General features: G+C 33.6%; 3 protein-coding genes across 3 annotated transcripts in view; 2 read left to right on the top strand and 1 right to left on the bottom strand.

Annotated features, from left to right (window-relative positions):
• LOC122531604 overlaps positions 1–20,530 on the bottom strand; it is a 326,339-nt gene that overhangs the window by 296,718 nt on the left and 9,091 nt on the right. The window lies entirely within an intron of this gene.
• Positions 601–5,018, top strand: LOC122531634 (chymotrypsin-2-like). Its single transcript, XM_043659707.1, has 7 exons — positions 601–734; positions 2,124–2,197; positions 2,381–2,475; positions 3,181–3,322; positions 3,397–3,510; positions 3,619–3,771; positions 4,676–5,018. The coding sequence occupies exons 1-7, from the start codon at positions 686–688 to the stop codon at positions 4,817–4,819; spliced, it is 771 nt and encodes a 256-aa protein (XP_043515642.1). The 5' UTR covers positions 601–685; the 3' UTR covers positions 4,820–5,018.
• LOC122531638 (chymotrypsin-2-like) lies at positions 7,564–9,616 on the top strand. The gene is made up of 7 exons (XM_043659721.1): positions 7,564–7,650; positions 8,350–8,426; positions 8,572–8,663; positions 8,747–8,888; positions 8,975–9,088; positions 9,156–9,296; positions 9,385–9,616. The coding sequence occupies exons 1-7, from the start codon at positions 7,596–7,598 to the stop codon at positions 9,526–9,528; spliced, it is 765 nt and encodes a 254-aa protein (XP_043515656.1). The 5' UTR covers positions 7,564–7,595; the 3' UTR covers positions 9,529–9,616.

Here is a 20,530-nt window from a genome sequence, read left to right as displayed (position 1 = left end):
GAAATCAAAAAATATACAACGTGAAATTTTACAAAATACTTATAAGAATATTTTACAAAATATACAACACGGATGTATGTGCAACAACGTTACATAATATATACACGTACGTATCATTTTCTTTGAACCTTTTATGACATTATTTTATCAAATTATCTATTTTCATCTGCACGAAGTTCCCTTTGTTTAAAAATTTGTCGGAAAGTCTAATCGATTATAAAATATTACAACACGTCGTCGTGATTCAGATACGCCAATAAAATTTTAGACAATCTTTAACAAAGTTTCTAAATGTTCTAAATAATTTTCTAAATGCAGGAAATAATTTTCGAAGCCATAAATCATAACGTGTCGCGCACGATATTAGAATCATTGGGTCATTGGTAACCGGTGAAGTGTTGAACGAACCAGGCGGAACGTCTGTAGCATCCGACTTATCAGCGTACGTCAACATTATCAGAAAATAATTAATCACGGCAATGTGGATCAATCGCGAAATCTATCTGTATTGATACAACACAGATCAAAAATGTATCTAATCTCGAGAGAGAGAGAGAGAGAGAGAGAGAGAGAGAGAGAGAAATGATTCAGTTTGTATTTTCGCAGCAACGTGTCAGGGTATATAAAATAATAGCCTGCATGGAGTTTCAACTCAGTCCGGCGGCAAACGGTTTGGACAGCAAGCATGTTCGTGACAACGTTGACGCTTTTTGCTCTTTTCGCCCTCTCCAGCGGTGAGTGGTCGCAACTTTCATACGTTTCGCTCGATTTAAAAAAAANAAAAAAAAAAAAAAAAAAAAAAAAAAAAAAAAAAAAAACAGAAAAAAAGGAAAAAAGAAAGAGGAAAAAATGGAAAATTCGAACGCTACTTTCTACTTAATAAAATGAATCCCCTGCCGAAGGAAACCGAGATTTAAGTTTTGAATATGACGTTGATCGCGGGATTTCACGTTTCACTGCGAGATATTGTTCCTAAGTGGACCGCAAGGATTTTTCAAGAAATTTTTAAAACGCAGATTTTCACGTGACGCGAGAAAATGTGCAGAGGATTCAAAGAATAAACGTGTTTTGTAACATCTGTCGCGCGAAACGTTGACTTTCTACCAAGGTTCTATTTTTTTTTAACGTAATCGCTACGTCACCATATATGTACATATAGATCATCCATGTGGGTGACGAAATTATTAAAAATGGTGTTTAACTTTTGATAGTAAATTATTTTTAAATAAAAAAAATTAAATTACCAAACAACAATGTAACAATAACATGGTAAATTGTTAAAATTATTTTGACGAAATCATAACTACTTTATCTACGTAAAAATACATATAATATTGTAATAGAATATCGTTTGTGATATACTGGGAGACATTTCGAATAAAAATGTTTCACCTGAAATTTAAGGATCTTGTAAATTTTCTAAATTTTCTAAAAATTTCTATATACTTGAAACGAACGAGTAAAAATTTCTAATTTACCAAGCTAAGATAAAAAAACAGAAGCATGAAAGAAAAATATCAAAACAACTGACACCTAAGGAGCAAGCCGAGATTGCAGTAAGCTCTACAAAGAAATCTACTCGATTTGCTCTCAACGAATAACGCGTTAATTCTATTCTCAAAGATGCGTATAAAATATTAAAATTTTAGTATAATATTAAATAATATAATATTAATGTAATTATAATATTATAATATTGTTATATAATATATATTATATAATATTATAATATTAAATAATATAATATTAATATAATTATAATATTGTTATATAATATATAATGTTAAATAATATAATATTAATATAATTATATTATAATATTGTTATATAATAATATAATATTAATATAATTATAATATTTAATATTATAATTATATTATAGTATATAATATATATTATATTATATTATATTATAATATTAGTATATTATTAAAATATTCGTCGAACGTTGTGGTCGAGGCTTGCGAAACGTGTCGAGTTAAAGGAAACTTGGAGGATTCTTTCGCTCGCGAGAGAAAGCACACTCACTGCTATTTCCGTGATTGAACGTAGGTGATAAGCAGAGTAATCAGCAGCGACTGTCTCCAGATACTAATTATCTCACACGATTTTTATTTGCACAGGTGGATTGTTGTCCAGATACGATCCAAGAATCGTGAACGGAGAGAACGCCAAAGAGGGTGAGATACCGTATCAGGTGAGCCATATTTCAATAACGAGACGTCATTCCTCTCGACTGACAGAGAAAAAATCGCGTGCTATCGGTTTTCCTCAGAAAATTCTTGTCTGATCCGTTGTTCTAATGGCTTCGTCCTTCTTTCTGTCATCTGTCTCTCGCTTCGCGGATATCGTCGAGTTAAAAGTACGTTTTTAACCGTAGGTATCTCTGCAAAACAAAGACAGCTCGTTCCACTTCTGCGGCGGGTCCGTTCTTAATGAGAATTATGTCATTACGGCGGCTCATTGCACCGTGGGGTAAGCATTCGGAAACTGTGGTTTACGTACGAAAGGCTTTTAGGAGCAAACGAAGGGCATCGACAAAGTCTTTAATTCGAGAAGATCAGAGGTGCAATCAAGTTAGAAAATTAGAGAAATCTTGCGCGTTTTTAAATTAATTAGAATTATTGTAGAATGTCGCTAGGTGTACAGAGTGTCTCTTATGGTCAACCGATTTTACCGAGTTGAGAAAAGGAAGGATAAAATTTGTTCTTCGTCTTGGGAAAAGTAGAGTTTCAAGTATACAAATTCCGAGTAATCTAAAAATGCGCGAAAATAAATGAAAAATATAGAATAAAAGATTTTCGTTCATTTACCAAGAAAATAGACTTGATAAATTAAGTTATTGTGCACTCTATACTTGTCTTTTCGCGTAAAATAATCTTCTGATAATTATTGTCTTCCATCGCGAGTTAACTAAATTCAAGTATACTTGATAAATTTTCAAGCTCGATTCTCTCGAAGACGAAGGCTCTATCGAAAAAATATATAATATATATGTACGCTATTATACAATACTATTCATGAAAAGATTTTTTTATAATATTTATATACCAGAAGAGAGTTAATAAAAGTGATTTAATGTTGAACAAGGAGACAATAATCTCTAACGGTAGTCTTCGAGTAGAAAAAAATTTGTTTCCCCACAAACAGTTATTATTTTGATGTTCTTCTTTCTCAAAGGAAAACCCCGGGCAGCATCAAAGTTGTAGCAGGCACGATTAACCTCACCAAACTCGGTTCCGAGCACCCGGTTACGAATATCATCATTCACGAAAATTACAACGCCGCAGACTCTTGGAGGAACGACATTTCGCTGCTCAAGGTATCCACGTGTAACCAAACACGAATTTCCCTCAATTCGAAATATTCTTACTTCGTCACGTGGCATTATCACAGGTCAGCAAAAAGTTCGTAAAGTCAAATGTGATTTCCTTCGTGCCACTTCCATCGCCGAGTGATGTCATCAAGACCAACGACGTGGCAGTAGTTTCTGGATGGGGTAGACTTCGGGTGAGTTTCCACCATTTTCGAATCTTTCACGCCAACAAGTACACGTGTATATTTAAATGCAAGTGATTTCTTTATTATATCTCACTTACACGACGTGTACATTTGCAGCAAGGAGGTCCCACAACCGTTAATCTGCAACGCGTGAACATCTTGATTGCCGATCAAGAGTATTGCAAATACATATACAACAAAATGCATTACAACGTCTACGACACACAAGTTTGCGCGTACGATCCGAAGGTTGAAAAGGGGTCGTGTAACGTAAGTCATACATTGATATTGACACTCTCTATATTTTTTACGATTAATGGACATTTCCTTGATCCCACGTAATTCAGTTTATCGTACTCCTCTCTCCGAAAGATTAATCTTTTCGCAAAAATATCACGGACGATCTCTCCGTGCAACTTCACTCGTACTACAACGTGTAACTTCTTGCGCTGGAATAACGTGTCGAGAATATTTGGCCCAAAATTGCAATATTTTCTCAGTTTTAAGTATATTTAAATATAATCCAGGCAACAACAAATAATAAATTTATTACTTCTTAGTAATTTCGATCCAGTGATATCATATCTTTGACGAGGTCAAAAAGAGAGCGACGAATTATTGTATACGGTTTGGTCACTCGTTATGGTCCGCAATCAATTGCCAGCGCAAGTAGTTAACCTCTTGCGCTGGAATGACTGCCACTCACATTGAGAATTTTTTGTTCCAAAATTGTAATATTTTCTCAGTTTTAAATATATTTAAGTAAAACGAAATAGGTATTACTTTTATTTTACTTAAATGAGTATATTAAGTAAAACAAAATAGGTATTACTTTTATTTTACTTAAATGAGTATATTTAAGTAACGCAAGTAACAAAATTTATTACTTCTCAATAACTTCCAGAACGAGTTCAAAAAGAAAGCGACGAATTATACGGTTTGGTCACTCGTTACGGTCCGCAATCAGTTGCCAGCGCAAGTAGTTAACATCTTTCTTTTTTTTATATACATATAAATATATGTATATTATATTTTATATACATATACGTAATTTCGATCGTTATTTCAATCGTAATTTACCACTGTTTCCTCTGTTTCACAAAATTGCCAGTACTTTGGAATTTCGCTGGTATTGTTCTTGCAAAACTTGTGATTCTTTCTTTTTTATCACCAGGGTGACTCCGGTGGCCCCTTGACCGTCAATGGGAAACTCGTTGGTCTCGTTTCTTGGGCAATGGGCTGCGCCCTCACCGACTACCCAACTGTCTATACCCGCGTGTCGTCTCACCTTAATTGGATAAAGGATCACGCTGTGTAAATCCGGCAAGTGAAACGTGAACTAGAAGTCGAAGTAAAACACACGGATACGGAACTCTGAGAGCGTGCGAATTCGCGCGGGACGTCAGCGTTCTCACGAAATTTGCGCGAAATTGACAGTATTTTTCAATCTGCGTTTAACACTGCACTCTGTATATTTCTTCCCGCCAAATAAATAAATCGTACGTTTGATATCTTCATTCACTGTTTCACATTCGTTCGATGATACCTCCGCAAAATTTTAATCTGTACAATTGGAAACATCAAGGTTTCTTAAGCACTTAACATTTTTCAGATGCAAATTGACAATAAAAATTCGACCTTTATCTTTGTGTAGAGTAAAATAGAATTAAATTTCCTGTTACTGACGAAAAATTCGATGAGTAAGCACTTTCTTTTTCACAATTAATTCCTAAACTCTATTTGGACTAAACGAAGGCTAAATTAAATCATTGAACTTTTTTATTTAGAATTAAATTTAATTTCAGTATTAATTGTCTGTTGTACTATTTACGAGTCAAGAATTAAGAATTAAGAACGTATTCCAATGTGGAACGAGAAAAAAATGATATTTCGTTTTCAAAACGTGCTAAACATGCTTCAGATTCGAGGTTTTAATTCATACAATAGAAGAAATCTTACCGAACTTCGTTATATATATCGCAATTATTAATAAAAATACTTGAGCAGTTAGATCTATTGCGAAACGTCGAACAGATAACAATTGAACAGATAACAATTAAATTACAAGGAAAGACTGATATTTTAAAACTAATATATTTAATTGCGAAAGCTAGATTAATCGTGTGATAACGAAGGAGAGGTATACACGTGCCTTTAATTACAGTAATTACAGTTGTCGCACGAAACTATAATATAATTTCATGAAATTCATCCTGACTCGAAAAGGTTATCTCTGAATTATTTCTAATTATTACACAATAATAATAAAAGTTCTACTACATTTTTCTCTCGACATCGAATATTATTATCCGAACTAAAGCAGTTCTCTCGATAATCGTTTTGAAAGAACCATATTTGCGAGTGTGTCATAAGCAGAGTTGCACAATAACTGATTATCTCGTGATTTACTCTTGTAACTGATTGCTAAAAGTAATCGTGGTAATCATAATCATTAATCAATTAATCAGTGTACCGTAATTCTTGATATAAATCAATAATTACGGTACACTGATTTGATACATTTTTATAATTGTCGATTTGTAATTTGTAATTGTTTAATGAATAATTAATTGACCTTTTGCCGTCTAGTATCATTGTAACTCCCACAATGCTAAATTTCTGTTAATCACAATCGAAGACATAATTACTTTGTGATCAATGATTATTGAGTTAATCTTGATTACACTGATTACATTTCCTTTAATTACTTCAGTTAATCGTTAATCGCGTTTACTGGACTGGATTACTGATCTTTATCATAGACGTAATATCATGTCATTAGTTATAATTGTCAGTTACCAATCAGATTACTTTTTGCGCAACTGTAGTCGTAAATTAAGAAATTAAATAGCTTCCAAATATGAATAATAATCACTAGATATGATTGAAACTTCTATTACCTAACTTTATATTTATAATGACTATAACTTGAATCAATAATAAATTATAACAATCAATGATACATTTTTGTGAGATCCATTTTTATGTAACCCGATCTAATTTATCAATTTTTCAAGATTTTAATAATTCTGTTTCGTTATTTTTAGTATCGCTAACTGCAGATTTTTTTTCGTGACTAAATTGAATTTAGTATTATCAATAATATTTCATTTATCTTTTAATTACAGCGTCGTTCCTTTTCTTTCAACGTTACATGCTAATATAATAATGAAATCAGTGTGCAAGTACACACTGACACTATCAAAGATTGAAATATAAAATTTCCATCGGAGATATTAAAATAAAAAAAAAAAAAAATGGAAAAACTTTATAATACGATGGAATACACGAGCTTTCATTTATACATTTAAGTCTTTAAGAACACATTGTGTTACATCTATAAAATATTTGATAAAAATTACAAATTGATCATTTTGATCATTTTGGCAATTCATTTTGGTGTTAAAGGCAAATGATTCACTGAAATGGAAACATTTGACACAGGAAGGATACGTGATTCAAAATGTAAAGATTGTTGAATTATATATATAGATTAAATTTAGGTAAAAAAAAAAAATTAACTATATTTATAATCGATCATTCGGATAATGGAATTTCAGATAATCCACGTTTTTCTGTACAAAATTTGCTCTGCTCTATAAAATTTTACAAAAATATAAAAGTACTTTAATATCCCATAAGAACATATAAAAATGAAAAAGTATTGAGCAAAATTATTTATTACTGCATTTTATATCGAATGAATGAAGAATAATTACAAATGCGATAATATTGTAATAATTACTAGCTAAATTTACACAAGCTTTCAACTAGATTTGGAAAGATTTTTCAAATATTCTATATTTCTATTCACTCGCGTTAGAAAATTTCCTATTTTCTCCGCAATCTTCGGTAGTTACTTCGCTATTTGCAATTTATCACAGAAAAAAAAAAGAGACACGCGAATCGATAAGAAGTGTGGTCAGGACTAATATGTACTAAAATGATGACTTAGCTGGATCGATAATTGAAGATAATCGATTTATCGATCAGCGTTCACTTTTTTAAACTATACCGCGCATATATACGAGCAAATTAGATTCTCCGTCGTGAATTACTGTTTGCAGTAAGTCGCAGTAAGTTCTACAGAAAACATGAATTCGATACTTAGTTTAGTGCTGTTAGCCACAGTATTAGCGAGTTCTAATGGTAAGTGGTGAATTACCTTTAGTGTCAATTACGCTCATAGTTTATAATAATAATCTTCTTATTATAATATTCCAATTATTATAATTATTATAATATTCTTATTTTATATTTTAATTATAATAATATGTACTATTTTATATTCAATATTTAATATTAATATTAATATTAATGAGTTAACAAGTTAATACACTTAATATTAAGTGTATTATAATAAGACTACTATTTTATATTCAATATTTTATATTCAATATACTATTTTATTTTATATTCAATATTTTGTATTCAATATTTAATATTAATATTAATATTAATGAGTTAACAAGTTAATACACTTAATATTAAGTGTATTATAATAAGAATATTATGATATTATTATAATTAAAATATAAAATATTAAATATTACTTATATTTAATATTTTAATTATAATAATATCATAATATTCTTATTATAATACACTTAATATTAATTTGTATACACATTCCCAGATTGGCACCAAATTTTACTACTATAATAATGGCAATCGAGTCTCATTACATTGTTAATGAAATTTCAAAGGAGTTCCATGACATTTTACATTTTAACGTGTAAAAATTTCCCCTAATACGTGTTCGAATATTTTCGTGAGGCAGTCACAGCAAGAAAACAAGAAAAGGATCAAATCAATGCACGTATCAACGTTAAAAAATCATTGTTACAGCCGAAAATACAACGCAGGACTTGGACCCGAGAATCGTAAATGGCGTAGACGTGGGGCCAAACGAAATTCTATACCAGGTAAGAAGAGAGAAGATCAGTTGTTTAGCGCCAAGGAGATCGAAACGAAAACGAAACTGAATCGTTTCCCAATTGTTTGAAAATATCAAAGAGACGGCGAGATATTAGCGATCGTCGAGAAATAACTGTTTTTCCCGTCTCGAAGGTTTCGCTTCAAAGAAACGGCGGCGGCCATTTCTGCGGCGGGTCTGTCCTCAGCAGAAATTACGTGCTCACCGCGGCTCACTGCCTCGAACGGTAAGTTTCGCAATATCCCGCCGAAGCGGGATCTTCTAACAATCTAACCGAATCGGCTGTTACATCGCTGTCGTCGTCAACAGCATGACCCCCAACATGGTCAGAATTGTCGCCGGAACCAAGAACTTGAACAACCCATATTCCGTGCACCAAGTGGTGAGGATTGTCATGTACCCTCAATACAATCCGTCCAACATCTGGATCCACGACATAGCCTTGATCAAGGTGAGTCTAAAGTTCAAATGGCCAACAATCGTTGTAACTTCAAGGTTCCTTTTTTGTTCTTTTTTTTTTTCTTTTTTTTTTTCTAGGTCAGGGAGCCATTCGCGATAGGGCCGCGCATACAAATCGGCGCCCTGCCACAAAGAAATCAGTTTATTCCGGATAACGCGGCCGCTGTTGTGTCGGGATGGGGCAGGCTCATAGTAAGTGTTCGAACGGGACGTGTCCCACTTGTCATAATCTTACTCGAATATTCGTACACGTGTACAGGAAAATGGGCCGTCGACGATGATATGTAAGAAAGTGACTCTCTTCATCACCAATCAGCAAACTTGCAAGAGAATCTATGGAATTCTTTACGACACGCAAATTTGTGCCAGCGATCCAAGAGCTATGAAAGGATCGTGCCAGGTAAGCAGCATTTTAAAAATTTGATTCGTACTCGATCATTTTTTTGACCATCAACGATGGGTTACCGCGAACAATGATAATTTCACAGGGCGATTCTGGTGGCCCCCTTACGGTCAACGGAGTAATTGTTGGAATCGTATCGTGGGCAAGAGGATGTGGCCTACAGAATTTCCCCAGTGTCTACACACGCGTTACTTCTTACATCGATTGGATTTATTCAAACGCTGTTTAAGTTAAGGCAAAAAGATTGACAATTATACGACAAGCTAACTGTTAGCAAAGATTAACTAATTAAAAAAAAAAACACAATTCATTATTAATTTGGTAATTGTATGATCTACCGATGAACTCTATCTCTCCCACTGATGTCGATTTATGTTTGAAACAAAAGAATAATAATAAAAATAAGATGACATAATATAATATAATAAAAATTAATAACAATATAAATAATAACAAAATAATTAAATTAAATAACAATAAAATAACAATGTAATAAAAATTAAATAACAATATAAATAATAACAAAATAATTAAATTAATAACAATGTAATAAAAATTAAATAGCAATAAAATAATAATGTAATAAAAATTAAATAACAATATAATAAAAATTAAATAACAATATAATAAAAATTAAATAACGATATAATATATTATTAATAAATAACAATATAATAAAAATTAAATAACAATATAACATAATAAAAATTCTGTGAAATATAATATTAATCTTTTGGCCTAAAGGCGCTCTTAAAATTTGCTTTTGAGGTTACTGTTGGCGCCTAACTTACATATACTTCGGTCCACTGAATCGAAAGGAACCTATCAGATTGCCTAAATCAAACTAAAGACACCTACAGACGAATGTTATCGTGAATAATTGCAGCAAATTTCACTTGGATCAGACGTGAGTGAACTCTAATTCAGGAAATGTGATGTAGGATCGTGTATTGAGCCATGTTTCGAATTGTACCACATTTTACTAAATTATTAGATATATTTGATTATGAAACAAAGTTTAAAGCTTACTGTTAAATTTTTACCACAGTCCACTGACAATTCAATACAGCATACGAATAAATGAATAATATTGGTTTAACGTAGTGCAATTCAGTGTTTCCGATTATTTCAATACGTTTCCCGAGAAACGTATGCTGATGAAAAATTATGTCGTTCTCAATAGTAGGTCACGATTGAACTCCTACCATAACGAAAGAGTGAAAAATAAGAAAGATTCATTGTAATAACAACCAACTCCAGAATCAAAATTTCGTTTACTTTGTAAAAAGAAAGAAATCATCGGTCAATTGTAGCCGAGTCAACAACTTACCCCAATTGAAAATCTGGCAACTAACAATTGGAAATAATATTTTCACGTCGCAGAGGATTAAATCGTAATACACAGACGATCAGTCGTATATACGTAAAAATCCTAGTAAAAGAACGCCCTGTACACGGCTATACCGCGCATATAGTCATTGATATTCCATTTCAGTCCACGGTTTCGATTCCTACACTTCAAATAACAAACAGAAATCGAGAAAACAGCCAACGTTACAAATTGAAAACGTATACTGCGCAATGTTTCCCCGCGGAAAATTTTTCATTGCCGGATGTTTCGCCAGCGTATTTACTTTTGAGATGGAGCTGAATTTTTCGACGCGACAACATTTTATTGCAACGTGCGCCAGAAACTTTTGAACACAAGCTGACTTTTTAACGCGCGTTAAGAACGTAAATAGACAGTATCTTGTCACTTAAGTTCACCGTGGTCTCCCAACCGTGGATAATCCCAGATACACAAAATTCAATTAAATTAGGCAGAATACAACATGAACGCCAGCGCATAAAACAATAATAGGCTTATCCGTCGTCGTGCAACGCATCACACGAATCGAGCTTGAAAATGTGTATACGCGACAAGCATCAAACTAGTTTCAAACTAGACACAAACAGACAATAAAATTTTGCCTCGGTTTTGTCTTTAAACGAATTAAAAGATTGAACGTTGAACTTAAAAATGAAAAATGTATGATGAGTTTAGATCTATTAGAGTTTTAGATTTAGATATATATAAAAGAAAACATTAATTTAACTTAAACTAAAAAGAGTAAGCTTCTTTTAGAGTTTCAGATCTAGATAAGAGAACAAATTTTTGATCTTTAATTTAGATCTGTTAGAATAAATTATCTTAGGGATAACAGCGTTTTTTTTTTTATAGAGTTTATAGACTTTAATATTTTATATTAATAATACCTTTTTTTATAGACTTATAGAAAAAAATTTTTTGCGACTTCGATGTTAAATTGAGACAAATTTTAAATGTAGAAGTTCAATAATTAAATCCACTCGACTTTTAAAATTTTACATGACTTGAGCTCAAATCGACGTCAGATTGGTTTTATCTGTTAATAACAGATAAACAAGCTTAGAGTCTTCAATTTGAATTTCTCAAATTCTTTGAAACCAATTTCTAAACGAATGTCTACTTTGACCAGTTGAAATTGGACGAGTTCACAAGTTTCAAGAATTGTTGTGAATCTTCAAAATGATGATGACATTTTCACGAGTATTTGAATTTTTTTAATTTTCAAGACAAACGTATCCTCATTTTATCACCCGTCACGCGATGTGAAATCATTCTCAGAAGAAACGAACTCACGATTGTCAAAGTAGAAGCTTCACTCTTTGAAACGAGACCAAACACAAGTCGTTGTATGATCTCTCTTTATCCAATGTTATAACAGTTTAAATTAATACCCGCAATTTTTGTTCACTGGTACAGTTACACTGTATAAAATAACATGTTCCATAAAAGTTTATGGCTAAGGCAAGGAGACGAATAAGAGCGCGCTGTTCTTTGTCAGAGGTTTCATTGCGTATCGCGTTCAACTATAGAATCCTTCCTGAGTTCAATAGCACCATGAATTTAAAACCACGGTGTACAATTTTCATTTGCATAAAATTGTTCTTCTTATGAATTTTACGAAGAGTTTTATTGGTGACTGTAGTAGATTTCAATCCGCGTTGCTTACTAAAGTAAATTACTAAGATAATTTAATCCTAATATATAAATCCTAAAGTAACTTTTACTATGATAATTACCAAGATAATTTAATCCTAATATATAAATCCCAAAGTAACTTTTACTATGATAATTACCAAGATAATTTAATCCTAATAAATAAACCCCAAAGTAACTTTTACTGTGATAATTATTAAGATAATTTAATCCTAATAAATAAATACTAAAGTAACTTTTACTGAAATAATTACCAAGATAATTTAATCCTGATAAATAAATCCTAGAGTAACTTTTACTGAGATAATTACTAAGATAATTTAATCTTAATAAATAAATCCTAAAGTAATTTTTATTATTTATAATTACTAAGATAATTTAATCCTAATAAATAAATCCTAAAGTAACTTTTACTATGATAATTACTAAGATAATTTAATCTTAATAAATAAATTTTAAAGTAACTTTTCTATCATATGTTTCTTTAATTATTAATTTTTTAACAATTTTTAAAACATAGTGGTAAAAAATTTAATTTAATTTAAAATTAATAAAATTACTTTTTCCTCATATTTTCATGTTTTGTTAAAAAAAAATCTTTGGCCCTTAAAAAAACCTTATATTAGCGATTGAAAGATACACGACTGGTGGCTAATTTCTTGCGATACGAACGCATCCGCGCAAATAACCTGAAATGCGCATTACGAGCGCGCAAATTATGGCGTTATTGGATTTCAGCGTCCTTGCATAAACAGAAATGTGGAATCAGAATGCAATCGATGTTAGCTCAGCTGCCAATTCGGTGAAAACACTTCGACACGGCTGTGCTCGTGTGCACGCGAAAGAAAAAACACATCCATCAGAATTGTTAATTACAGTCGATCGACCATAAACTCAAACGGAATAATCAATCATAGTTATTAATCTATAAACGAGTCACGAATTCCACGTTCGGATAGATACCGATACAATATCTAATTTCGAGTGGCAGACTTCGTTCAAGTTATTTTTTTGAAACATCGCGTCGAATAATATATAAAACAATGGAATTCACATTGAATTCGTGACAAGCCATTTCTGTAGAAACGTGTCTGCGACAAAAGTCGACGTTTTTCAGTCTTTGTGAGAGTCACTCTTTCTCTCGGTCAGAAATATTTAAACGACAAAATTCAAGTGGAGAAACTTTTGGTGAAAAGGTCAAAAACCTGTCCCTTTTTTTCCCACATTCCGCTTCGCGTTCGTTTCTCTTCAAATATATATTCTTTTTATAGTACGTTACTCGTGAGACAATGAACCACCAAAGTCAAATATTCAAAAAAGTGTCGAAAAACGAAATGAAAATCCCTCCCAGATATATATAAACGAAAACTGGCTGGCCTCTGTCATTCGCTAATAAATGACGTTACATCCGCGATGACTATCATGACTGGATTGTATGTAACGCGGAACTAGCTCGGGGCTAGTTGAAGTAATGACTACCCCTGAAAAGGAAAGACTCGTCTCAGAAACGAATTCGTTTCCTTTTCCTCTTTCGTTTACTCGGAGGTTCATTTTGGTGGCAACGGTCAATAGGTACTTGAACAAAGAAAAATTCTCATTTCCACCGGCGTGCGATTGCATTTTACATTGATATTCAATCGCAGAGATGACTTTCGCATCGCGTCACTGACGTATACAGAACCCTTAGAATTTAAATAGTCAAACTGCGAGGGAATTTAATCTATGCATAAAAAGAAGCAAAAACTGTTGTATAAAATTCGACGCCAAATAAACAAATCTTGTATATACTGCGAAATATGTTTTCCATTAAAATACACAGACGATGCTTTTTTTTCATGTGCTAACAATTTCGTATTATTAATTATAATGATGTGATGAAAAATAATTTTTAATTCCATCGGGACTTGATATCGGTGAATAATATTATAGAATGAACGACACAATAGAGTCTCCAAATTTTGCTGAGTTTCAATAAAATTACGTTTTTAATTGTTTGCGCTAATAATTTTAATTTTTTGAATAAACTTACTTTTGAATAAACTTACTAACTTTACTTACTAAAATTACTTTTGTTCGAAAATCCCCCCACAAAAATCAAGCGGTAAGGAGAATGTTTCTTGCCTAGTTTGTAAGAAATGTCATTCATAAGAGGTAACAACTAATTTTTAAAGAAAATCAAGATTGAGCGAACGGAGTTGGACCAGGAGTACGTGCAATTTAATTTCCTTTCTACTTGCTCTCCGAGTCGCTCAACAGATTCGAAATTCGTTCGACAATGAATACAAATTTGCAAGTATCTCGCTTATAATTTGATTCTTGAATAGCTGGGATTATCTCGCTCGCGGCGACGTCGAAGCGCTCCCACCCCCTCCTCGCTCATTTTTCTTCTCAATTTTACTGTCAAATAACAGGAAAAGAGTTCATTTAGGAAGAAAAACTAACTTCGACCTATATATATATGGCGATATCCATACTAAAACATCTTTTTACCTGAATACCGTATAATGTAAAAGTTTCATTCACAATAGAAATAGACTGTGTGTCTGCGGAGGAAAATTTCCATGCAGCAAAAAAAAAAAAAAAAAGAAATGAAAGAGAAAAACCAAGAGAAATATTATTGCATAGAGAGAATTTCTCGCGGGAAATCCTACTGCGAGTAGCCCGACGACTTGGTGACACGACCACGACGAACGCGAACCACTCGCAAACGTTTATATTCCGGAAACGCGACGCGAATTAAAGAACAAAGCGGAATAAGAAACGCGTGAGAACAAATCGCTCTCATTACAAAAGAGAGCAGAGCTTAGCTTCGTCCGAAACAGGTTTCGTCCGAGTGTGCTTTCATATTTTCTTCGTTAATGAAAAAAAAAAAAAGAAAATTAATTAAGAGATTAATTTATTTGCAACGACGGATGTCACGCGATAGAGACAAAAGATCGTCATTGTGTTAATAAAAAGGAGAGAAAACGGTTCACCATCTCTCGCGTAAGTGCGCGTAATGTTCGGTTAACCCGTTGCGCTAGCAACTGGTTCGCGGACCATAACGAGTGACCGAATCGTATACAATAATTCGTCGCTTTCTTTTTCTTTTGAATTCGTCGATATAATCTATCACTAGATCGAAATTATTAAGAAGTGATAAACTTATCATTTGTTTGCCCCGGGCTATATTTAATATGATTGTACAAATCGTATAATTATATATATTTCTTACATATTGTAGCATCAATGGTAGGTTTAACCCCTTGCGCTGGCAACTGGTTCGCGGACCATAACGAGTGACCGTACCGTACACAATAATTCTTTTCTTTTGAATTCGTCGGTATGATATCACTAGATCGAAATTATTAAGAAGTGATAAACTTATCATTCGTTTTGCCTACGTTACATTTGAATAAACTTAAAACTGAGAAAATGTTAGAACTTGGGACAAAAGATTCGAGCGTGCAAAAAGCAGAGAGGGCGGGCCAAAGGAGAACCGTGGAATGAAATTTGGGAGTAGAATTTGTAATAAAGGGCGGCGCGAGGCCTTTGAGGCTCGACGGACTGCAACGTCGACAACTCGCGGAAAGTGGCTTGCAAGATCTCGCGGGCGCATTAAACGGGTTGGTGTTTGATTGTGGACGCTTTAATCTCGCGAACGAGATAATCGTAAGCGCTGCGAGTTGCAAGGAAGGTCGTACTCATCGTCGCGAATGCGTCTTTCCGCGTACTCGTGAGAAAATTTGAAATATACAATATACTAATTGTAAGATCTAAAGCACGAGTGTCTAACTTTGAGATCTTCTGGACCTCAAAACTTTGGATCAGTTCAATGTAACCTATATTATTTACGAGGATATGAAAACAACTTTTAGGGTGAAACAATACATCGATTAGAAAAATATATTTATATTAATATAAAAAATATAAATGAGAACACTGAGCTCATTTTTTTCATTTATTTTAGATTTTTTTTTTTTAGTTCAGGCAATACTTGAAGAATATTGACGTCCAACCATTATATTTACATTACCAATGAATTTTCATTCGTGGAAGTGGCGAAACGCGAAAGACGCTTCGTTTCAGCGTTCGTGCCTTCTATTTTGTTCAACATGTTCCCAGATCGGATTCACTCGACACAGAGAAAGTTGCCTGGTGCCGGGAAAAAGAAATAGTCGCACGATGATAATTGCATGAAACTGGGCCAGTACCAGGGAATCGATTTCCCCTCTCGCGAAAATGAAGAAATCTTTCTTATTACCATTTCTCTTATTACCCTCCAGCTCAAATTCGGCCGTCCTCTCTTTCGCTCGAACTCTCACCCGCCAAGGGGTTAATCAAACAGATAAATTGTATTAAACATTCAGTCGCCGCTCGACCCTCTTTTATTTGATCCGCAGCATAATTTCTCGACAAATTTATATTTCAGCAGCCGTGAAGTTCTCTAAGTAAAAGGTAGACTTTTAGACGGAGAGAATAATGTAAGTGAAGAGTCAAGAATTGGATGCACTTGTTGTTGGCTGATCTCGCGTTACGTAAAATTGTCCTTTCGTTCGAGACCGAGGATAAACACGTGTTCTTCTCCAACCCCTTCGTTAAAAATATTCCTCGTCGTGAAATATCGAAATATCGAGAAACGATAAACACACACTTTATACAAACAAATATTTATAAAAAAAAAAATCTCGCGGGCACGATAGAAAGCTCTTGCGTATTGATTTTGCAAATCTATTGGGTTGGACAAAAAGTAGTCGCGTTTTTTTTTTTTTTTCTTACAAATGAACACGTATGTGTATCTTTTAACTTGGTTTTAAACTGCAGGTTCATTGTGTAACCTGATTGTTTCAGAGAAAGAAAATGTGCGATTTCATTAATAATTGTTTGTTTGGCGCCAATTTCAAAATGAAAAATTAAAAAAATACTACTTTCGAAGAGGAAAGGAAAAAATTATCCGATATGTATGATGAAGAAGCCTTCAGAATTGGTTCGTTAAATTTCACTGACGAGGATATCATTGAAAAAGATACTTTTTTGAATGCGAATCAATCCTAAAGTTGCCTGATAGATGACAAAATGATATCGTCTAATAAAGTTGTATGCAAAGTTCCATTGACAGTGGAACATATTAATTATACAGAAAATGCATCGAACAGAAATCAGTTAAACATAAGTCCTTCCCTGATTGAAAGGATAAAGAAGCGGTTCTAAAATTAATACAATTTCTAAGACGGTCAAACCTTTACAATAAATTGTAAAATTTAGCTCCAAGTCGCTAATAATAATAATAATAATAATAATAACCTACGCTGACGCGACTATAAACAGTAAAAATAAAATAAACAAAAGAAAATAAATTTTCGTCTCTCATGAAAAATTAATACAATTTCTAAGACAGTCAAACCTTTGCAACAAATTGTAAAATTTAGCTCCAAGTCGTTAATAATAATAGTAACCCACGCGGATGCAACTATAAACAATAAAAATAAAATAAATAAAAGAAAAACAAATTTTTGTCTCTCACGAAAAATTAATACAATTTCTAAGACGGTCAAACCTTTGCAATAAATTGAAAAATTTACCTCCAAATCGCTGATAATAATAATAACCTACGCTGACGCGACTATAAACAATAAAAATAAAATAAAAGAAAAACAAATTTTTGTCTCTCACGAAAAATTAATACAATTTCTAAGACGGTCAAACCTTTGCAATAAATTGAAAAATTTACCTCCAAATCGCTGATAATAATAATAACCTACGCTGACGCGACTATAAACAATAAAAATAAAATAAAAGAAAAACAAATTTTTGTCTCTCACGAAAAATTAATACAATTTCTAAGACGGTCAAACCTTTGCAATAAATTGAAAAATTTACCTCCAAATCGCTGATAATAATAATAACCTACGCTGACGCGACTATAAACAATAAAAATAAAATAAAAGAAAAACAAATTTTTGTCTCTCACGAAAAATTAATACAATTTCTAAGACGGTCAAACCTTTGCAATAAATTGTAAAATTTAGCTCCAAGTTGCTAATAATAATAATAATAATAATAATAACCCACGCTGACGCGACCATAAACAATAAAAATAAAATAAACAAAAGAAAAAACAAATTTTTGTCTCTCATGAAAAATTCACCTTTCACTTGCACACAAGTAAGAAACGTAGTTACCTCTTGGCCAATAGGCGAATAACATCCATTTTCCCCTTTCCAAGAAGCCTCAAACTCGCGATTAATCAGAATCTAGAAATTAGAGGTGAAATAATTAATTCGCCCGTTGGATTCCTTTCGTGTTAATTACTCGCTTCGTTAGACGTCATTTTTCAACGCGGAGCGGGGCGCTGAACGTCCACGTGTGGCAACGCTTCGTTAACCGTGACGCAGCATTGTACGAAATTCATTAAGTTCTTGCCGGCACGCAGTAATTAATTAAGATAGGGCATCTATGTCGCCGGTCTGAACTGACAGAAAGCACCTTGCACACGGCCGCCTTGGCGCGGCCTTGGCGCGAAAATAATCAAGTTACATCGGCTTCCGATGAAATTATCGTCGCTGCTTGGCAAATAAATTAACTCGCGCGTCGTTTGTTTGTCGCGACATACACACCGGCGACTTCCCTTTCAACGAGGAATCGTTCGATCGGCCTGCACGTCGATTAACCAGCGCATCCGAATACGAGAACCCGCCGGTATAGAACCTGTCCGTAATTCTTTATTCACGGTGCGATAAAAATCGAGGGAGTAAAGTTTTACAATAAAACTGGAAAATAAATGGCAAAGCGACACGAGAGAGAGAACGTCGAACGCGTTCTCCGCGAAAGAAAGAGGGATCATTTTGTAAAATGAGAAACAAGGCCGTCGAAAAACGACTTTCGACTGCGAAGAACCTTTGCAAATGGTTTTTTTCCCCTCCCAAAGCGCACGAAGTACTAATGTTCGCTGCAACGACGATCGTTAAAGCGTGCGCTGCTACACGGCTTAATTGCCAGGAAAACTCGTTGTCAAGCTGCAGGAGCAAAGCTCCAGCACAAAGGAAGGACAAGCTCCAATTGGAGCTTGCCTCGAAAAGAAAAGAATACAATTACATTACGAAGGGACTTGAAGGGGAGAAATAAAAAGACGCGCGGGGGCTCTTCTCCTCCACCCCCGCGACGACGAAACCGGAACATTGACCTTTGCGCATGGTCTCTTAGGCGTCTTCCAACATTTTCCATCGTATCACTTTCCTCATTAATAATTCTTATAAGCAAAATTTGAGAATATTGTTAAATTAAATTTAACTCAAAAGTATTATTGTTAAATTTAATTTAATGATGTTCATTTTTAATTTTAAACAATCGATTGTTACAATATTTGTAATTAATTACTGTCTAAATTAGCTTCTAGCGTTGGAGAAAAATTTTCGTTTCAATTGCCGGGGGGGGGGGGGGAATAAAAAATTTCCACGAAAGATACCGATCGTGTTAAATTTCTATAATTAATTTCTCTTTTACGGGAGAACAAGAGGTGTGTGATAATTGTAACAAAGCTCTAGGTATTATTCGGATCATCTGCATGGTAATAAATTTGAACTGTGTTGCAGCGATGTAGCACGAATACACGACGCGCATAAAGGAGACAGCCTCTCGACCGTGGCTCGTATTTCCTATCCGTACCTGCTGTACCAGGAATAATGAAGTTTTCTAAACGAGCAAACGGGCTGATCACAATCTGCTGTAATCAATTCCTTTGGCTTTATTCGTTTCTTTTCACGCGGCGTGCCTCCGCTATGATGATAAAGCTGAAAAGACTCGCTCGCTCGTGATGCCGAGTTTCTACCAGAACGATACGATGAAACGTTTCGGTCCACGAAAGCGGTTCGAGGCTCACTCGTTAATAGAATTTCTCGTGCCAGTTAAAACCGACAACGAAACCTTTAGGTAATCGGTGTTGAATTTATATACAAGTGACGAATTATAATCACTTTCGATATCTCGTCGGATAAATTTTCTCGCGAGATAATAACGTACTGTATTCTTTCACTCATTCAAGAGAAATTTCGAAGGGTTGTGTTGTTTGTCACGTTTTCTTCTAAGGGATTAGAATTCCCTAATTACGAATACTTTGGAGGGCTAGTAAAAACAAAAGTACATGTTTGATTGACACGAGCTTTTGCGGTTTATTTTAACACACTATGAACTATAAAAAGCAACATTAAAAGAGAAAAAAAGAGGGCTCTTA

This window comes from Frieseomelitta varia, unplaced genomic scaffold (assembly GCF_011392965.1).
Source record: "Frieseomelitta varia isolate USP_RPSP 00005682 unplaced genomic scaffold, Fvar_1.2 scaffold_137, whole genome shotgun sequence".
NCBI lineage: Eukaryota > Metazoa > Arthropoda > Insecta > Hymenoptera > Apidae > Frieseomelitta > Frieseomelitta varia.
This window is presented reverse-complemented; position numbering and strand designations above follow the sequence as displayed.

Bases quoted from the DNA above. Each gene is read 5' to 3' on its own strand.
- LOC122531634 (XM_043659707.1), top strand. From the start codon at position 686: ATGTTCGTGACAACGTTGACGCTTTTTGCTCTTTTCGCCCTCTCCAGC. The intron at 3,323-3,396 runs GTATCCACGTGT...GCATTATCACAG, and splicing joins ACGACATTTCGCTGCTCAAG to GTCAGCAAAAAGTTCGTAAA. The intron at 3,772-4,675 runs GTAAGTCATACA...TTTTATCACCAG, and splicing joins TTGAAAAGGGGTCGTGTAAC to GGTGACTCCGGTGGCCCCTT.
- LOC122531638 (XM_043659721.1), top strand. From the start codon at position 7,596: ATGAATTCGATACTTAGTTTAGTGCTGTTAGCCACAGTATTAGCGAGT. The intron at 7,651-8,349 runs GTAAGTGGTGAA...TCATTGTTACAG, and splicing joins AGTATTAGCGAGTTCTAATG to CCGAAAATACAACGCAGGAC. The intron at 9,089-9,155 runs GTAAGTGTTCGA...ACACGTGTACAG, and splicing joins CGGGATGGGGCAGGCTCATA to GAAAATGGGCCGTCGACGAT.